Below are 19,917 nucleotides of genomic sequence, written 5' to 3'. Positions count from 1 at the left end.
TTCCAGTGCTTAAGTACCATGTGCTTTCAGAGGATTATGCAGATTTACAAGCAAAGCTAGAGCTGCCCCACTCACCAGTGAAGTTACAACTGCCTTTCTTGGGTCTCAGTCCAAAAATGACTGCACTAAAATGTTACCTCTTGCAATTCCAGTGGTCTGCCAGGGTTGGTGTAATTTTCTAACAACCCTCTTTGTCCCCTGCAGTGAACACTTTAGGTATTCATGTAAATACCTACTTAACTTGTAAATTCATCATAAGACTGCTAGAAAAGCAACTTCCATTAGGAACGTTGTCAAAGCAGAGTTATATAAGGCTACAGAACAACCACAAGACAAACCCAACCTTTCTCATTTTTTTTATCTCTCTGACATATTTTAAAATTTTTACTAACATTACAAAAGCATTCCAGGACCTCCTGCACCTGCTTATCTCTAGGTATACAGCTGTAGGGTGGAAATTAAGGGTTCAAGGTCTTCATGTGGGCATGCAAGACAAATACCAAAATAATCCCTCAAAGCAGCAGTCTCACACATACATCTTTTTTCTTCTGTTTCAACATAGCTGCAATAACCAGAGCTGGACTGAATATTTTAAATGGCTGAAGAAATCTCCAGCAAAAAGATATGCATGAAAAATAGCACTTGGTAGCTAGCTAATTTGTAATTTTTGAAACAGCACTTTATTTTGCCTGCAGAGTGTTACAGTTACCTCATTTTATTGGCAGGAAGATTTATAGGGAACCTAACTGATTATATATATATATATAATGTATTATATATACAATATGTACTATATATTCATGTTTCTTTACTGCTGTTCTTTTAAATATACCACAAACCTATTATGTTAAAACTAAATACAGATATTTCAGAGCCATACTTGATCTGCAGAGATTGCCAATACTCCTTTGCTAATGCTCATTTGAAGAGCCCAGGCTACCCTCTAAAACCAGCAAGTGCAAAAAAATGCAAAATCCAGCCAGATGCCTGAATTTCAGCTTTCTTTGCCTATTGCTACCTACAGCACTTTCAAAGACTATGTCGTGTTGGGTGGTGGGCTGGGTATCTGATGCCATGCAGTGTTTGATGTTTGTATGAAACATGCAGCATTATTTCCACTGGGTACTCATTTTGGTGGGAACTGGCAGGGATTATCTGTGCTAATGATTCTCTCAGCATTTTACAGGATGAGGAACATGTTTTTCCTGTAGAGAGCAGAGACACTGCTCTCTCCAGGATTCTCTGGACTGGAGGGTATGGTGCTGTGCACCAAGCTACCTCTTAAACTAGAAGAAACAGGAATTGGTCCATGATGGGTAGGAGATGAAGAGGAGAAAGAGATGACAATAGGAAGTTTTTAAATTGGGTTAGATATAATTAATTGTGGTTCTGCAGGCTTAAACCTCAAAATCATTACTATTTCATTAATAACTGGCAAAAACCTCCCCAAGCATTCTTGTAAAATGTGCCATGCCACAAAAGTAAGACATTTTATCAACATACTGAAAGTTTGGAATATCACGCAGGAAGATCTGAAAACCCACAAAGGACTGAAGAAATATAAATGGGATTAACACCTGCAGTATTAAAAAAAGTCATTTGTCTGGAGCCTGACAGGAATGTTTGCCAAGGCTGAAGAGGTGGAAACTCCTCAGCAGGAGCTGGGGACACCCACCAGGCAAAGAATGGGTGTGAGCAAAGAATTAAACTAATAGGAGGTGAGCCATTTCCAGCAGTGGCAGGGATATGACAGCACGATAAGTAGGACAGGGGACTGTTAATGCTGTTAAATAAGCCTTTGTGGAACTTCATTTGCAACCTGTCCACAATTAACTCAGACATTCAAGATAAAATGTAACTGAAAAAAGGTGGAAAGGGACTACTAGAGTCATGAGATGGGTGGGGAATGCATCCTCTGAAAGACTGTGCTTGGATCATTCTCTCTGGCAAAAGCAAAGGTGTGTGGGGATAAAATCAGTTTCTAAATAAATATCTAGAAAGGGAAACCTTAGGGATGGAAAGGCAAGAATTATCTAAAGTAATGGCCAGTGCTGGCATAGAAACAAAGCTGCATGAACTGTTCATGAATAAAGTCAGGTGAGGAGCAAAAAGAAGGTGTCCAATTATCAGAGACCTGAAATTATGGACCCAGTATCAGGAAATAGTAAAAATTTAACTAGCTTTTGATCATGCTGTGAAGTTACAAGTCCAAGCCATATAGTTGATTCTAGAAGATAACTGCATCTGGTGACTTATGAGCTCTCTTCTAGTTGTGTTGCTCTAAATTTGAACATTTGCCGTGCCTAAATAAAGGCACATGTTGACAATTCTCATCAATTCCACCATCTCCCTGTGCTATGTGGAGATGTGGAGACTAACCTTGCTGACTTGGAGAAATGAGAACTCTTAAGAAAGGGATTAACATCCCTCTAGTTTAATCCATTCTGGCGAGACCCTGCCCTTTGCTTCAGCTGCAGGTGACTCAGTCTACCTGTCTGCAAGCTCCTCCATTAGGAGAAGGTGAACTGCTTCCTGCAGGGGCATCTGCCTCTCCAGAGAGGACAGGAGGGCTGCCTGGACTAGACATATGATTTTCAAAAGCAGAGGGAGTTAAATCCTCTCCAGAGTCACCAGGGTTCATGTTCTGTACTCTGCTGCCTTTTCTGTGAGGTTCTCTTTTAAAATAATGACCATATCTAATTGTAGCTGGTCCATGAAACTGAAGGAAATCTCAGCAATTTAGATACATATCTGCACAGAACACTTACATTCACATAGAGTGAATTGAACTCCTGCATTACTTACTCTGAGTGCCTTTAATTGGTTTTAAAGGACAAGCCTTAAATGTGGTAATTGGTAATCATATAGCTTGTTTTTAAAATAAAAAAAAATTCTAGTTAAATGAGTTATATATTCCTTTTGACATATATAACATTTACATCAATACCAACTGGATTCATACAAACCGAGTTAAAAGTTAGGTAATTATTCTTTTCAAATCAAACCACAGTGGGAATAGAATTTTTCCAAGACATTTTTCCTACCATTAGCACACATTACTAGAAGCAATTGCTTTTCCCTGAAGCCTCCAAAAAGCAAAAGAAATGATCAAACATTTTGTAAATTGACCCATTATTTTTCTTCAGCATTGCTGCCAAAAGCATTTATAAAAATATAACCACTTTCATTGCTATTAAATAGAACATTAAACAAATCCTATTTAACATTAAAGCAAACATGAGAAAATTCAAACAGTGTTTGTATTTCAACTTGAAGAGAGAAAAAAAAATTATTTGCTTACCTCTTCAAATTTTAGTGCAATCATAGAAAAAGCTTTAAAAATTGCATCTGTTGGGCCTGTTATTGTCACAATTCTCTCTGGACAAGTGCCTTCTGAAATATTGATTCGAGCACCACTCTGTCAAAAGGAACAAATATTTTTCAAAGTTATACTTCCCAGGGAACAAACAAAGTAGGATTAGGAATATAGTTTGGGAAAGAATACCTTGAGGCATCTAATTCCCTCCCCTGCAACTGCAGCCCCAACATCATATAATTTCAGCATAAACTGATCACATTCCAAAATTCATGTAACTGCAGGAAGCCGGATTCTGTCTGGGTAAATACTTCTGCAGCCTTCTTTGCAGCATGCAAATAGCACCTCTGTAACTCAAAGTTGCAAATAATTGCATAATCAAGTTTTTTTTTCCTTCCTTCTTGCAGGATTAACCTTAAGTAGGACTGGAGCTGCAGAATTTAAGAGAAGGTAGTTGTCTCCAGGGAGGACCAGCATTTTCCAGGAGCAATGCACCTCTCTGGTTTGGAGCCCCAAAGGTGGGGCTTGGCTTCTCTGCCTCTCTGCTGGGGCCCTGCTTTGCACCATTGAGAAGGCTCCTTGTAGATGTGCCTCATGTGAAGGCAGCAGCCAATATGCACTGAGCATCCCTTTAAAGAACTAGTGGTAGGACAGGAAACATCAACAGTACTGTGTCCATAGTGCAAGGAGCCTGCTGGATGGAGTTAGAAAACCTGAAGTGACTTAGAGAAGCCAGGCTGCTCTCAAGTATACTCAGTTCTCTATGTCACTGTGGCAGTGCAGAGAAAATGTCTCAACCAGGAGGTTTTATATATTTAGAAATTTAATACAAATTTAATATATATTTAAGAGGATCTTTAGTGTAGATAATGATCAAATCCGCCTCAGGTAAGAGCCACCCTACGCATTCTCTGAGATTTCAGTCTTGGAAATGTGTTAATGCAGCCTAACAAGACTCTGGAGCCACAACTCACCCACAGGCACTGACCTTCTTGGGGATCAGGGCCTGAAGCAAATGTGAGACAAGCTGGGTTAGTTTGGCCCTTTGCCTGCAGGGTCACCTCACAGCTGCTGATGTGTTGTGTCCAGCCCTTAACCACCCCATGCTGCTGCTCTACTGCAAGAGACTGTGCTTCCCCATATGACAGCACCCTCACACAGTATGAAAAAAACCCAAGGCTCAACACTACTGATAGAAAAATTTTCCTGCCACAGACCTGAGCACAGAACTGAGAGTTCTGTACTTTTCTGTAGACCTGAAGTTGTCTCTGACATTTCCTCAATGACAGAATTGTCTCTGACATTTCCCCAAAGACAAAGCTACATTTCACACCATAAAGATGGCGTGCACGCTGCCACATCTTCCAGGGAAGTCAAAATAAAAGCTGCATTTTGTTTTTAAAGAAGTACTGAAAAAGGTAGTAATCTAAAGAGTGACCAAATTTTCATCATGTGGAGATACAGCCTCTTAGTCCGGTGCTGATATAAAGATGCACACAATTCCATTATTTAAAAAAATAACAAAAATAATAAAGTGTCTTCTGACCACATATACATGACAGTAGGGGTGCAGGATTAGAAGAATATTTGATATTTATCTTGAAAGACAGACCAAGCATCAAAGGTATTCTCTAAGATGTTTTACTCGGAAGTCAGGAGCACTCTCCAATGATGGCTTCCCTTCTGTGCATACAACTTATGTGCAAAGATACCTGCTCATGATCATAATTAATAATTACACTAAAATGTGCTTAATTAAGTTTATCTAGTACATTGGAAAAAATTTTTCTTATCTTTCTTTTCTTTAAGTCTTAGCAAACGTGTGAAAATATGGGTGAAAACATGTCATCAAAAAAGGAGTTCAGAACTCAGTCAGCCTGACAATGAAATCCCTATTGAGTATATTTAAAGATGAATGTCTGCAATTTTCTTTACTAAAATACTTCGACATTTCCCTGCCACAGACCTTCTATCAGAGTAGGAAACAATGAAGCAGCTGACACAGTAATGTACTGCAGCTTTACTAGAGCCAAACTGACTTTCCTTGAGGCATCCTCTGTACACTGCACTCCTAAAGTTTAAACAGTAGGATTTCTCTTCTGACTTATACTTTCAGCAGTTGCTTCAAAGCAGAAAAATTACATGGATCTCCAGGTACGATGTGCTGCAGGACCAGTGTGGGTCTGCAGCCTGAACCTGAGCTGCACACTCCTCTGAAGATAGCACAGCTTGCTCTGTGGCAGGGAAAGAAGCCTGCAGACACTGGGGAGGCTGAGATTTATGCAGTGCCCTCTTTTAATCCTACTTGTCTTTAGCCTTTTCAAAGGATTGCAATGGCAGGTGTGCAGGCCTACCCTGCCCACATCCTACTCACAGCTGCAAAATGAGGAAAAGCTAAAGCTTTGCCAAGACATGGCAGAGAGATGCTCTGGCTTATACACGTCTGGCTCCAGCTCTGCTGAAGCTTGAATCTACCCTCAAACTTGATGTGCATCAGTCTAACACTTGGTTTCAGATTTTTGGAAACTCTACGAAGAGGCCAAGCCACGTGCAAGACTGATGTTGATATGCTAATGAAAGATACAGTGGGTCTGATGCACAGAACCATGCTGTGAGCTGTTCTGAGATAAGGCAGCAGCAGGCACATCGCTAGGGGAATGAAAGACTCCAGACTGCTGCAGCGATAAGGAGGTTCCATTAACAACAATGTTTAATTTAGGCCAGCATATTTATACCCCACCGCTTGCAAAGAACAGGGATGTTGAACGATCGGCCCACTTGATGGCAGCATCGGTCTGCACATGCTGAACTCACTGTTTCTGAGCCAGAAAGGAAGCAAGTGAAGACATCAAAGCTTGTCTTACCTCCTCCCTCATCTTCTTCACTGTCTCACCTTTCTGTTAAAGAAGCACAAAAAAAACCCCGTTAGCCTGGGCTAAGAAAAGAGAAATGATATACAATAGTTTGACATGAATATAAAGTTATTTTCTGACCTTTCCGATAATGCTTCCAACCTCCTGCAACAGAAAAAAAAGAGACACCGTGAATGATACGATTTGTTACAGAAGAGCATTTGTGCTGTTCCTAAGCTATTTCACTATCATTTATTTCAAACCTTCAGTGTGAAGCATAGCTCCCTTCCATTGTTGCTGTATACAAATATGCCATGTTAGATACAAAGGGATGGACTAAAAATGCAGCTTTGCAGCCAAGTGATCGTGCAAGAACACTTTTAACAGAAACCGATCTCGTGGTTACAGATCCATCCCGCTACTATAAACACAGACAAATCCCTATCAGGGAATGAAAAGTTAAGAAATATCAGAACTGCACAATCTAGGGGAGAAAATGAGGTGTAATACAAGCATCAAAATAATTGCTGGTTTCTCCAAGGGCAGGTATTTACCCTCCTCACGCCTTGTAATATTGAGAGCTGAATTTCCATGCTACCAAGTGCTATTGTGTAAACACCTGGTGGCCTGTCTTAATCTCCCTATTAAGCACTTAGAGAACAATAATTGCTAATCACTTTTTAGGGATTTGGGAATTGCTACTGGCCTCCTACAATGTTCCACCAAAGCAAAGAAACTACTGAGAAGTGTGGCTGTGAACATGCAGTAGGGGAACAATGTGGCAGTTCTGGCAACATCTCAAGGGTTAAAATCTTGGTTAATAAAACCAACAGGTAGCAAAAATGAAACTATTAACACTAAAATGAATAGTCTGGACATGTTACACAAATCATGCATCTGCCACATCAGACTGGAAATCACGTGATGGAGAGACCAGCTAAAGGAAAATAAACTCCTCTTCTATACAAAAATTGTGAAATCTAATTCTACAGTTAAAGACTGCCTCAGATGGTTGAGCTGTCTCAGATGTATGATACACCACTTCCCCCCACCCAGTCCATATATTTCAGTGTAATCCATCCTGGAACACAGTCCAAAGTGTAGAATTTTTGAAATTTTTGTCCTCTGACGCTCTATCCAGTGATGGGCTTGTGATAAAGTGATACTGACTTCACTCTGCAGGAGAGAACTACCTGCAGCGTCCTTGAGTTATTTTTGCCAGTTGTTTATAAGCTCCTAACATGAAGCTGTTTGTGCTTTCAACTCCTCACATCCTGTTCACCAGACATGAAGACTTTCCAGTGAGACAAAGTTACCTATTTCAATGAACTCTGGCACACCCTTCCCTTACGCTCTCTGCAAGTCTGCACACAACACCTGACTGAGGGGAACGGTCAATACACTGCTGGACAGGTTGGAAAACTGGGCTAGGAGAAAGCTCAGGGAGTAGAATGAAGTCAGATGAAAAGCCCCATGTCTGTGACGGAAAAAGCTCATGCAGGAAGACAAGCTGGACAAAAACTCGTGACCTTAAAACTGACTTTGCAGAAAAAGTCTCAATGGTCCTAACTCAGAACTTCTACATAAATAAATGAGTACATCAGCAGTTCACACTGCTCAATCAAAGGCTGGACTGTATTAGCAGGAGTGTAGCCAGCAGGCTAGGGCAAATGGCTCTTTGTCGTCCTGTTTGTGAGAGCACACCTGGAGGGTTGTGGCCTCTTTTGGGCTCCTAGTACAAGACAGACAAGGACACACTGAGGTGAATTCAATGCAGGGCTACCAAGCTGGTCAGGGGACCAGTGCACAGGACACATGAGGAGAGATGAGAGAACTACATTTGTTCTTAAGAAGAAAAGACTTGGCAGGGGAGTCTTACTGCAGTGTACAATAAGGAAAGCAAGCTACAATATCAAATTCCTACTCAATGTCAGGAAAAAAAATTACCATGGGGATGGCTGGACATTGAAAGAGGGACCCAGAGAATCATCATCCTTAAAGGTGTCAGAACCCAAGGGCAAGGCCCTGTGTAATCTGCTCCAATGCAATCTGCTTGATTCAGGAGGTCAGACTGGAGACTTTTGTGGGTCCCTTCCAGCCTTCATTGGTCTGTGATTCTTCAGCCATAGCCTTATCCCCAGTGAAGTCAATGCCTTATTAGCCACAGAGTTGCTCAATCCTGTGAGGCCCCTTCTCAGGCTTATTTTCAAACTGTGCTTTTCCTGTTTCCCATTTCCCTTTTTTATTTCTCTTCCAACTGCTCTCTCAAGATGGCATTCTGCACTCTTGTATACACTGACCTGAGAACAGATACTGTCCAGAGAGGAGTGCAAATCTTCCAGTGGTATCTGCTTTACAAACCTACAGTTCTGCTGGCCAGTGTAAGACTTGACACAGCTTACACTTGACACCTTACACTTGACACAGCTGTGTGAGTGTTTTTGGCAAAGCTGCTTATGTCCATTTGGTACTATGAGATATCTGCACCTCTGTACATACAATGTAGAGAAGCAGCTCTGTGAGAATGGGAATGAAAGGGCTCACTGCAGTTTTCTGTCTTGTAACTAAATTATTGTAATATTCTCTTAATATGCGGCTTTAGGTCACCCCTCCTCCGGTGGCTGAGACAGCCACACCAGCATGCTGCGTAGGTTCCCAAATGAGATGCAGCTTTTTTGTCAGCAGTGACACAAATCTGGGACACTCATTCCTCCAGATTTTTAAGATCTTACTGTTTTTTACATTTTCATTGTAACTGTCAATCTCACAGTAATTGCTGAATGGGCAATACAGGGAGCAAGGCTCTCAGTGATGACAAGGCTTGGGAATCCCCCATGTTCAGTAGTTCCTATGTGACCACTTAGCACATCTGGCAGTTTTATCTTAAAAACTTCTTCCATTCTTCTCAGTTCCAGCTTTCAGAAATAATTACTTTCATAAAAAAATTCTTAGGAGGTAGAAGGACCTTTTGCTAGGGCCAAGAGCATTCTGTTTCAGTTGCTATGGGCAAGCAGTCCATGGTATAACTTCAGGTTTTGTATACCTGAAGTTTCATTAGAATATGTAGGCCTAGTCTTGAACCTCCAAGGCTCTGTCAGTATAAACTTAATACAAAATCTGTCCCAAGCCATTCAATCTTTTGGCTCATAATGAGAGAGGCTGTTCTTTCAGAAATGAATGGATGGGTCATGGATAATAAATGCAAAAATATCTTCCTTAGAAATAGGAGAACATACTTTGCTTTAGGAACAGAAAAGTCATGTACTGTTTGTAGCATTAGTAAAAAAGATGGTCCATTTCTAACACAGAAATAAGGAGTATTTGAACAAGCAAAGGAGAGTATAGAGTTAAAAGATTCTCAAGCTGATTGTTTCACTGAATTTTCTGTGAGTTTTGCTTTGGATTTCAGTGGAGACAAGAATTCTACATGACTGATCATCACTTTGTTATTTATTAATGAAGAGCACAAGCTACCAAAGAAATGAGTAGAAGAACTGTGTGAATACCACTGAGAAAAAAATATTTCAGTAAGACTGGTGACCAGTTCCTTGGAACATGCTAGCAAATGTCACTGTAATCATATGGACTACTTCAAATCTCTCTCATCAAAAGGTGACTTTAGAGCTTTTTCTATAAACCAGTCACAAAACATCCAAGCCAATGCCATCTCTCCCTCTAGTCTGGGAGATGGGATTCTGCCTGGCCATGTGAGGTAAGATCACAGGGGCAGAGAGAAGCACTAACTTTACATGGACATTTCAGAATTTTTTCAGAGTTTTGCTTTATACAAATTACTGGAAAAAAACCCTAAAAAATAGAATGGTTTTAATTGGGTCACTTCAGACTTTTCTGGGGCCTTAGCTTTTTCTAGGAAAGCCCCTAGAAAGTACTGGTGACAACAGATGATGTCTTTAATTATGATGAGAAACCTATTTCAGCCACAGATTAAATCAAAAGACTCTTTTCACCTCATTCTTCAAACTACCAAACTACTTCACCAAATCTTTAGTGTTTCTTTATACAGTCCAGTATTTGTTTCATACAGTTTCTCATATCACCGTGAAATAAATTTACTGCTAAATGAGATACCTAACACCATTTTTATGACCCTCTAGTTTTAGCATTATTTCTAACCAAGGTTACTTTAATGGCTTTACCTTCTTCAGAAAATGTTTCTAGATCTGCCAGACATCAGATGTGCTGTAGTTAAGTGCATAAGATGTCTGTCACCTACACTGGTTCATTAAAAGTTTGGAGTTCAGTGTAAGTCAGGCAAACAACCCTCGCTGCAGTCCAGGGACAGATAATGGAGGATATTTTGAAATCCAGATGCTGATTTCAGATAACTTGAAGATAATTCTCAAGCCTGAGGGACAGAGTTGTCATTATGATTTTCTTAAGTAGGAAATTTCTAATCAAGTAGATAAAACAAGACCTGGACCTCACCAACAAACTCTGGGAGACTGCCCAGCATCAGTAAAGTATATTGCTAACCAACCAGCCAATTCATTGCAGATAACTTGAGGAAAAGCAACGGTAAAAACAGGGGATGATTTCTTTCAGGCTGAAATGTAGCATATAATATTATTTGCACACCTTATTCACAAGAATGTGATTAATTTTGTTCTTAATGAACACTTGGGAACTGCTCTATTTATAGCTAGGAAGCTATTTCTGCAGATTGTGCATCTTCTGTGGTAAAGACAAGACAGCACAAAATGGGGCAGCAAAAATTCCTGTGAGTCAAGGCTTTTGCAGGGCTCTTGATGGTAAGAATGACTAAACAAAGATATAAAACTGGTTGTAGAAGAAACCTATTTCCTAATCAATTATCTCGTGTGTCCTTTGAATAGCAAGAGAAAGAAATCAGTCATATTAAGAAAACAAGAGGCTTAACAAATGACAACAAACCTTGTATTAAAGATTAACCTTTGATCTGTAAACATAAAGTGTGAAATTCCATTACTTTTTCTAAGTGTGAGGTTGGTTTAATAATTACTGAGTCCTGGAAAATCAAAACAAAAACAGGTAGCTGTTGTGGGATCATAGAAACACACAGGTCTTGCTCTATTATCATGCAGCTTTTATTATCAGTGCTATGGGGGAAATGGAACAAAAACTTCATAGGATCCCTGAGATAAAGCCATGTCTAGAAGGAAAATACATTTAAGAAATAATATAGGAATATATGCTTTCACCTCAAAACATTCAACAAAGCACAGGCTCCATCCTAAAGCCTGAATTCCTTCAGGCAATGCTCTGATTGCACATGCTAACCTGCTTTCTACAAAGCAAGGACAAGGTAGAACCAGTAGGGCTGGAGTCTACAAACAAAAGAGCTTTGAAAGGAAAGGAATACAGCCTTCCTTGGTGGGGAAACACCCGTCATGGGACAAGGAGGGGTCCTGGCAACAGCACACAACAGCTGTGCTGATAAAGTTTTCCAGATCCAGGTCAGTTGTCTTTCTGCCATCCATAAGGAGGCATAACATAACTCAACTCTCTCTCCCCTCAACTCAGGACAGAGTTGTCAATAGTCACCTAAGCTCATGAATATGCTTACATGGAAGACCCCAAGAACATGTTCCACAAAGCCGCTCTGAACAACGCGTTTGCATGCAGCATATGGGGCATCAGCATTTTTCAAAGACTGGAAGAAAAGACAGTTTTTGGAAACATGACAGCCTCAGAGAAATCTGTCAGCCTCAGAGGAAAAACAGCCACCTTGGGTAAACTGAGAATCTGATTTGTGCTCTGGGATTACGTGGGATTAGCCTCACTGCCATGGGAGATCTCATGTTCCTAGGTGATGCTTCAGTAGTCACTGTCTGATGCCCACAGCCCTAAATTAGAAAGGCATTGCAGTCCAAGGCCTTCCTTACTGAGGCAGATCTTTTGCTAACAAATGTGGTAGTGCATGAGGAAATCTAAAAATTATAATTTTTCTGATGGAGATTCCAGTATTATGTATCTTCTGCAAGTACATCTAACATTTTTTTGGGCAGCTGTGCCAATGGGCATTTTTCCTTTGCTTTTTGATAGCAGATGGATAGCCAGTTTACATTCAGTTTCACACCTAAGCTCCCATCCTTCCCTATTAAAACCAACCCAAAACTCAGTTCTGTCCCTGTGTTTGTCCCTGCACTTGTGATGCTGAAGCAGCAGCACTGAGTAGGGCGTGTACCTTCTGCAATCTTCATTAGGCACACACTGATGAGGAGATTTTGTTTGGTAGAAGTGGGAACACTCAGCTATGGAGATTGTTTTTGGGAGTAGAGAGTGCCCAGGGACTGGGGGAACTCTCTTCCTTTCTGCTGATTTCTGAGGTTAGTGAGAATATCTTGGCTGCTCCTACAAAAATGCTGAGAAGAAGTCCATCTTGTGTGGTGCATCTACATGCAGAGTTTTGTTCCATGACCAGGGCTCTCAGGTATCACAGCAATGCAAGCAAACAAAACAGGAACTATAATAGCAATAGGCAGGACAGTCAATCCTCATAATACCCTGACAGTGTTTGTGGAAACTGGAAAGAACAGAACAAACATTGGATTGATTAGCATTTTATGGCTTGGATTGTATTACTGACAAGGTGATTCTTAAAGTTACTTTGTTGCATTCTGTATTTCAATAAGTAAAAGATAAAAAATGGAAAAGGAAGGTAATTACCTTTAAGATGGGGAAAATTAATTTCTGTACTTGCTTTACGGTCTTTCAGGGAGGCAATTAAGCAGGCACCAAAAAAGTAGCCACTAACAGAAATCCCTGATGCTAAAATGGTATTATCTGAACTAATGAAAAAGGCAATTTTTCTAATGATTTTATTCTGTATTTGAGCTGTTAGGTGTAATCCATTACTTTATGAGTCTAAATTTTCTTTTTCTTGTAAAAATTCTGTATGTAGCATCACAAAGTAATCACCAACATGTCTGAAAGCCACCATTGAAGCTGGATGTAGGTCACTGTAACCACTGCTTCCAGTGCCACAAGTCACCCATTGATCCCGCTGAAATAATTTCAAACTCAGATACCTTGAGTTCCTCAGGGAATTTAAAATTATGCTGTAAGTACTAAGGCACTCATAGGGTTTTGTCCAAACCCAAACATTTGACTGCAGATACATCTTTCTAATTCACTGCTGCTGAATGAGAAATGCATCATTGAGCAAATGGTATCAGGGAAAGAAAAGCTCCACTCAGTCATCATATCTTTCCTCCATCAATGCAGATAATACAATCTAATAATACATATGCTACTCGTTACTGGACATATTTAAAATTTGCATAGGAGACGTACAGAACATAACAAAAGTGTCTATACCAGATTTTTTTCTTGGGATTCCCTTATTAGATTTATTTTCAAAGTAGTATTTTATATAATTATTTCCAGCCACAAGCACTTGTGGCATTCAAAATACTGTAACATTTGTATTTATAATATGTATTTATGAGAATGTTTGAAGAAAGCTAGGCATAGTCTCCTCAGTCTCCTAAAACTTTCGTTGTTTTTCTGTGAATTCCCCCTCTGTCACTCTTCACCATCACTCACACACGTGGCACCTGCTGCTGAGCACAGAACTGCAGGTGTAATTCTGCCAGAAGAACAGCAAGGTAATTACCTTCTCCTTGCCCCATGATGCACCAATACCATACATCCAAAATTGCACACACTTTTGCTGAAATAGCTTTCCTCTCCAACATAGCATATCCCAAATGTGCCACTCTCTAGACACTGACACATCTGATGCTTTTTAGCCTTTTACGCTTTCCAGATTTCCCTCTGTCACTGAACATGTATCTTCTAAATTACCTTCTCCAGTTAATTGCCTCACCTCTCCAATTTACACCTCAGTATTTGGCAAGAGTCCTACTTTCCTGCCAGTTTTCCCTTCACTCCTTCATCCTACCTGTAAATTATTTCCTTGTTCTTCCTAACCATCTGACTTCATTAATCCATTTTGGTTTTTATTGCTGAACTCCATTCTCTTTCTCTAAAAGATTCCTCAGGCTCAATACATTACTATATTCTACTTTGGTTTCTTGCAGACTTTACTGCACCCAATATGATTTGATCAATGCACATGTTCACACAGTGCCTTTGGAAACAGTGCATGATTTCTCCTGCACGTTTGTACTGGAGGGAGGAAGCAGAGATTCTTGCACCACCACCATGAGATGGAGGTGGATCTCATAGTGGATTTGTGACCTGCTGCCCTTTCTAGACTGGCCCATTTAAACATTTTCTCCTCTTCCACTTCATGGACCTGGCTTTTAAATCTCTATTAAGCTGCTTTCCTGAGATTTAAGACCTTTCTACTGCCATAGTCTCTTCAGCAGCAACATCTAAAATTAAATTTTAATGCTGAGTCTCCAGAGTCTTAATCATCCTGTTAACACTAGCTGTATACAAAGACAAACTAGTCCAAAATCATGTAATCATTATCCAATATAGTTAAAATAGGCACTTTATCAAGTTATTTCTTCGTGGGCGTGAACTGACCAAACCTAGTTCAAGACCACTGCAGATGTCAAATGTCATATGTTAATATGTTGGCAGATACCTGTGGGCAAGGCTACAATTTTCAGTCTTTCAACCTCATTACCTGAGGCAGTAAGCAAGGAAAAATCAGCCACAAGTCATGGGAATAGAAAATTCAGCAAAAGGTGAGCAAGGAATGGTAAGAAACATGGAGGTCTACACCTATACTCTATGACACGCAAAGAGCCAAAATAATTTTTGTCTTGACAAAAATTTAGAAAGGAAGAAAAAGTAAGAGATAGAGTTCTTTTGGGGCTTGAGCTCTGCTTCTCCATACAGAGGGCTCTGATGGCTGGGGGCTGTTTGCCCATGAATGCACATACACTTCATTTGTCTTCCTTATGCCCTTCAAAACCAGTGATGTGGTCTGGGCAAATATGGCTATTCTTGCCTTTGCTGGAAGCAGAAATCTTGCAATCCTTACAGTACTCCAATCTTGTCCAGAAATTACAGTTTTGAAGTAGACAAAGATAATAAAATACCCACATTCATTCATGTCTCTTTTCTACACAGTGATTTTACTTATTTTACTTCAAGAAACAGCAAGAATCAGATGGAAAATACAAAAGTAGGGCACTGTAAACAGCCTCAACTCATATTCCCTGTTTTTCTCTACTGAAATGTATCAAACAGCTTTATTTCTTAATGTGGTGAATCTTTCTCATTAATAAAGGATGAAAATGCGTATCTGCATCATTTAACATATTCTATATTTCTAACTGCATGTCCCTCAAAAGACTCTTCTGTTTCTGACCCCTCTGGAGCAGCATTCAGGTAACTTGGTCAGAAAGGTGCTGAGCAGCAGAGGCTGCAGTGCCTGTGAAGTGCAGCTTTGCAGGATGAATTCAGTTTTGTCTGACTTGTCCTTAGAAACCTTCAGTGATGGATGGTGCAGCACGCCCAGGCAGCCTCCATCCCTCCTCACACATCCTCGTAACAAGTTTTTCCTAATCTTGCTTTTGTGATTTCCTACAGACACTGACAGTTGCTTCTCTGTGGATGCAAGGAATGCCTAAGCACTGCCCTTGCAGCATCCTGACCAACACCTGCCCTCTAATTCTTCACAAGAAAATGTGACAAATGTTTTGTGTTGCTCATGACTTCTCTTCAGGGCTGTAACACCACCATAGCTTTGTCACTGATGTAACATGGCAAAAGATGAAAATTAGGCCTTTCATTTTACATCATCACAACATCTCTGAAAGTCCCAGCTCAGGAGGACACCTTTCATACCAGGCCCTGCAAACACTGAGGTTACTCTGAGGTTAACCTTTCATACCTAGCAGCGGTTGGCTTTTTGCAGGGCCGGCACAAATTCTTTTTCCACTATCACTGATAAAAAAATTGCTGCCCTCCCTTAACACCACATTTTCTGCCATGAGAATATCAAGACTGTGCCTGGCCTTGCTGCCAGCTGGCTGCTCCCAAACCTTGCTATGCTGTGGCTGAGTGGCTGTGCTCCCAGGGGCTATCCCAGCTTCCTCAGACAGAGGCTGCAAAAGCCTGGCAGGAGCTCAGCTGGATGTACAGACACTCCTTTCCCCAAAGCAAGATAAACAAAGGTACTGATCAGTGGTGTCCTACCTGCACTGGGGAGACACTGGCCCTGGTTCTCCCAGAGCTTAGAACTCTTCCTATTTCTTTTCCTTTCACCACATGATAATGTCTTTTGTTTTTGCAACATAATTTGTTTGTTGTGGTGGTTTTTTTATTCATTACCATCTTGAAGAGGTCTGGCCACTCCTACAAATCCTCATTTTTCTGCAGGTATAGAATTTACCTTGATTGCCTCATTAAGGTGTCCATTCTTGACTTAAAGCCTCTATACAAATCACATTAAAAGTACATGCTGAAAATTTCCTAAGTCTGTGGGACTTACAGTCAAGATAAGCAAGCACAGTAGTACAATTTATGGATTTCCAATCAAAATGCATGCAAACAACTCAAAGCACATTGGCCTTCCTTATGCAAAAGGTACACTGGTAATAATGGTTTAGACATAGAGAGTTAAAGTTAGTAGGGAGAGGACCTCATTTTTCCATGCAACGCATTAATAAATAACATTAAAATTATTTTACTTTAAAAATAACTGAATGCAGTTTGCTCCTGCTATTTTAAAAACCTTTTTATTCCTCCTCCTCTCTCTCAAGCTCTAACCAGTTATTTACAGATGAGCTTCTGCTTCTAGACAAATTCTTTTGTCTAGGAATATTAGAGATCAACAACTTCCACTGATGTCATTACCACAACAAATCTCAAGAAAGAGTCTAGAAATGTGTTTCTTCTTTTCCAGAGGCACATACAGCTTTCAGAATGCTTTCTCACATTGAGTTCATATTGATTCAGACATCCTTCATTCCTCTGTATCATTTCTAAATCACAGAAATGACATCAAAGAAACTGAAAGCGTCTGACTTTTATCACCAAAATAAATTCTGATTTAATGTACCCTTTCCAATACTTAGGCACAAAAGGATACATGATTAGAGCATAGTGGAGCTAACAGAATACCCATCATGCCTTGTTAACTGAGGATGCATGGTATAGATCCAGGTAAAATTTGAACTTTGTAGCTTTTGTGGGTTTAATTTAGACCCTTGGGGCTACATATGCATTGAAGGCTGGACACATACCATCCATTATTGTTAAAAGTAGCTGCAAACAAAATCAATGATGTTTAACAGAGAAAATGAACTTTATCTGATTTCATTTCTGATTTAAAAAAACTCCAATAATCCTAGCCCACAGTTTAAATAAAATGTCCTGAAAATGACAGACACTTCATTTTTGCTTTAAAGGCGTGATTCTGAAACAAGCAGAGCTGTCTGACAATGATTAAAAAAGCCCAAAACACCATCACTTAAGCACATGGGAATGTGACTGCAACCAGTAGGGCTGCTTATACCCACTGGGATAAGTATGTGCTCAAATGCTTTCATGGACTGGGACCAGAAACCAGTAGAATCAACCCCAAAGACCTAATTTTGAGCACAGACACGTGTACAGATTTTAGGTGGGTTTTGTAAGAGAGAGTGTTATTAAATTTGTTTGACAGATCCCTATTTAAGATGCAGATTTACACACCAGATGCCTGCCTGAAGCTGAATATTTCAGGGGGAAAAAAAATCAAAATGGTTAGATCATTTCTGAGAAAAAACGTAATTTGATCTGACATAACCTAATTTCTGAGGGTTTTAATTTGTAAACTTAAGCTGTACCCCCTCACACTTCTCCATAAGTAAAATAGAATGGGAGATACCTTAGTGTCCTATTTGTGCTATGGGTTTATCATATGCGTGTTCATACCATAGTTTGAAAACATCCACTATTTTAAATTTTATAAGCATTTTAGTGATAAAATTAAACTCTAGGAGTAAAAATATTTTTTTAGATTTATATATACAAATTTGATCTCCAGAATAATATGCATTATATTTTCACTGTTCCCTGTTAAGGATGAGACTTAACCACCTCCTTTCTATAACATTCATTCATTAAGCCTAAAAATGTCTGGAGTTGCCTGATGCAAATAATACAAACAAACCTATGAAATGTGCTTTTTAATTAAAAGCTCACTTTATGATCTGTTGATGTGAAATAAGCAGCAGCCAGACTGTTAAATCTGACAATACTGAATTGGCACTTTGTCTGTGGCACAGATTTCCCACTTATCTGCATGCTTTAAGTGCTGCGCTGGACAGAAAAGAAATGAGAGTCAGTCTTCTGACCCAAACCCACAGGGACCTGGGCAAACCCCCGGCATATCAGGGGGCTCACTTTGATGAGATGTTACAGCAGAATAATGAAGAACTGGACCCCATTTGCATTCAATAGAAATAGACACCAACTCCGTGGCAATTATTTCACACGAGACAATGTTCTGGTATCCTAAAAAAGCCCTGCAAAACCCAGCAAATGCTGAGGAAGGCGAGCTGTATGCAGGTCAGCCTCCTGCAAGGGTCTGCCCAATTTGGCTCACTATCAATGGAAGAACTTCTTTTTTTTTTGCCACCGGATCCGCTCAAAATGGGTTTGTTAGAGGCAGGGATTGTTTCAATGAGCTTGGGCTGCAGCGTGAACTTCAGTAAGATTCCCCGAAAGGCAGGGGGTGATTTTTTGTTTGGCTGTGGCAATGGTGCTTTTGACTCAAGGTGGAGGAGGAGCAGACCCTCTGTCAATGATAGTGCCAGGCTCTGCTGGTAGCTGCACACACACTCAACACACAGGCAATAGGAAATGCTTCACCTTGCCATGCATGAGAAGGCGTATGGTAAGAGTGACATTGAGACCTCCTTCAGACACTTTTCCGTCCTTCGTGTTCATCCTGGCCTTGTATCTTCAATACTTGAAAGTAGCTTCGTTTTTTTTTTTTTTTTCTTCTATTCACTTAATCAACCTAAAGGGAAAGAAAAAAAAGAAAAAGTACCATTGAGTGGCTGAAGCTACTCTGAACTGAGGATATCATGTTGTACAAACCAATTAACATTCCTTCCTTTGATTTTCTGGACTACAGTTTAGTGCTGAAAAGGCTCCTTTGATTATTATCCCTCCCCATCCAACTCTTTAGCCCTTCACCAATTACAAGATAAACTCCCTTTTGAAACCTTTAAAATTTTCTTAACTTCCTGTATTTCAAAGTTGAAAGTACAGAGCACAGCAGAGTGAAGTACAACGTTTTCTTCTGAAGAGCACTTTGTTAACCTCTGCAGTGTGCATATGCTACATACATATATCTATACATGCATTTTTTTTACACGTGCCTGGTGCTGTTTTTATTTCTCTCCTTGTTACTACATCTTTCTCTTTTTGCTCTTGCAGAAGAGATATTTTTGTTTTCTCTCCAGCTAGAGAGAAATTAATTCTGAGCCTAAACACTGATCCCTGCCAGCAACAGCAGATGACACATTATCAAAGACATCTGAATAACTAAGAGCCACTTGCTATTGTAAATCTGGGCACTGTCTGACTTTGTTTTTGTCTATGAGGCCCAGAGGTGGCTCAGTCCCTCAAAGGCCAAAGCTGAGCCTCAGCCCTAAGTGGAAGGAAGATTTTTCTTAATTCCTAATGACAAATTGCAGATTTCCAGTCATTTACAAAGCCATAAATATCCTAAAATGCTAATGAAAGCTGCAAGGGCTGGCTTTGAAGGGATAAACAAGCTGCATTATGAGTTTATTAATGCAAGGACATTTATCAGCACAAACAAAAATGGGA

The 19,917-nt window shown here is 40.0% G+C and overlaps 1 protein-coding gene across 18 annotated transcripts in view; it reads right to left on the bottom strand.

Moving 5' to 3' along the window:
- Window positions 1-19,917, bottom strand: part of LOC118700163 (poly(rC)-binding protein 3-like) — a 500,974-nt gene that overhangs the window by 42,120 nt on the left and 438,937 nt on the right. For all 18 annotated transcript variants that reach the window (XM_054516993.1, XM_036404537.2, XM_036404527.2 and 15 more), the window contains 4 exons: window positions 18,949-19,099; window positions 6,310-6,333; window positions 6,181-6,213; window positions 3,302-3,418 (listed from right to left, as the gene is read on the bottom strand). In XM_054516993.1, coding sequence (XP_054372968.1) covers window positions 3,302-3,418; window positions 6,181-6,213; window positions 6,310-6,333; window positions 18,949-19,026 — 252 coding nt within the window. In that variant the 5' untranslated portion in view covers window positions 19,027-19,099. The remainder of the gene's footprint in view (window positions 1-3,301; window positions 3,419-6,180; window positions 6,214-6,309; window positions 6,334-18,948; window positions 19,100-19,917) is intronic.

This window comes from Molothrus ater, chromosome 1 (assembly GCF_012460135.2).
Source record: "Molothrus ater isolate BHLD 08-10-18 breed brown headed cowbird chromosome 1, BPBGC_Mater_1.1, whole genome shotgun sequence".
In the NCBI taxonomy this organism is placed as follows: Eukaryota; Metazoa; Chordata; class Aves; order Passeriformes; family Icteridae; genus Molothrus; species Molothrus ater.
The sequence above is the reverse complement of the archived record's forward strand: the minus strand, read 5'-3'. Positions and strand labels throughout refer to the sequence as shown.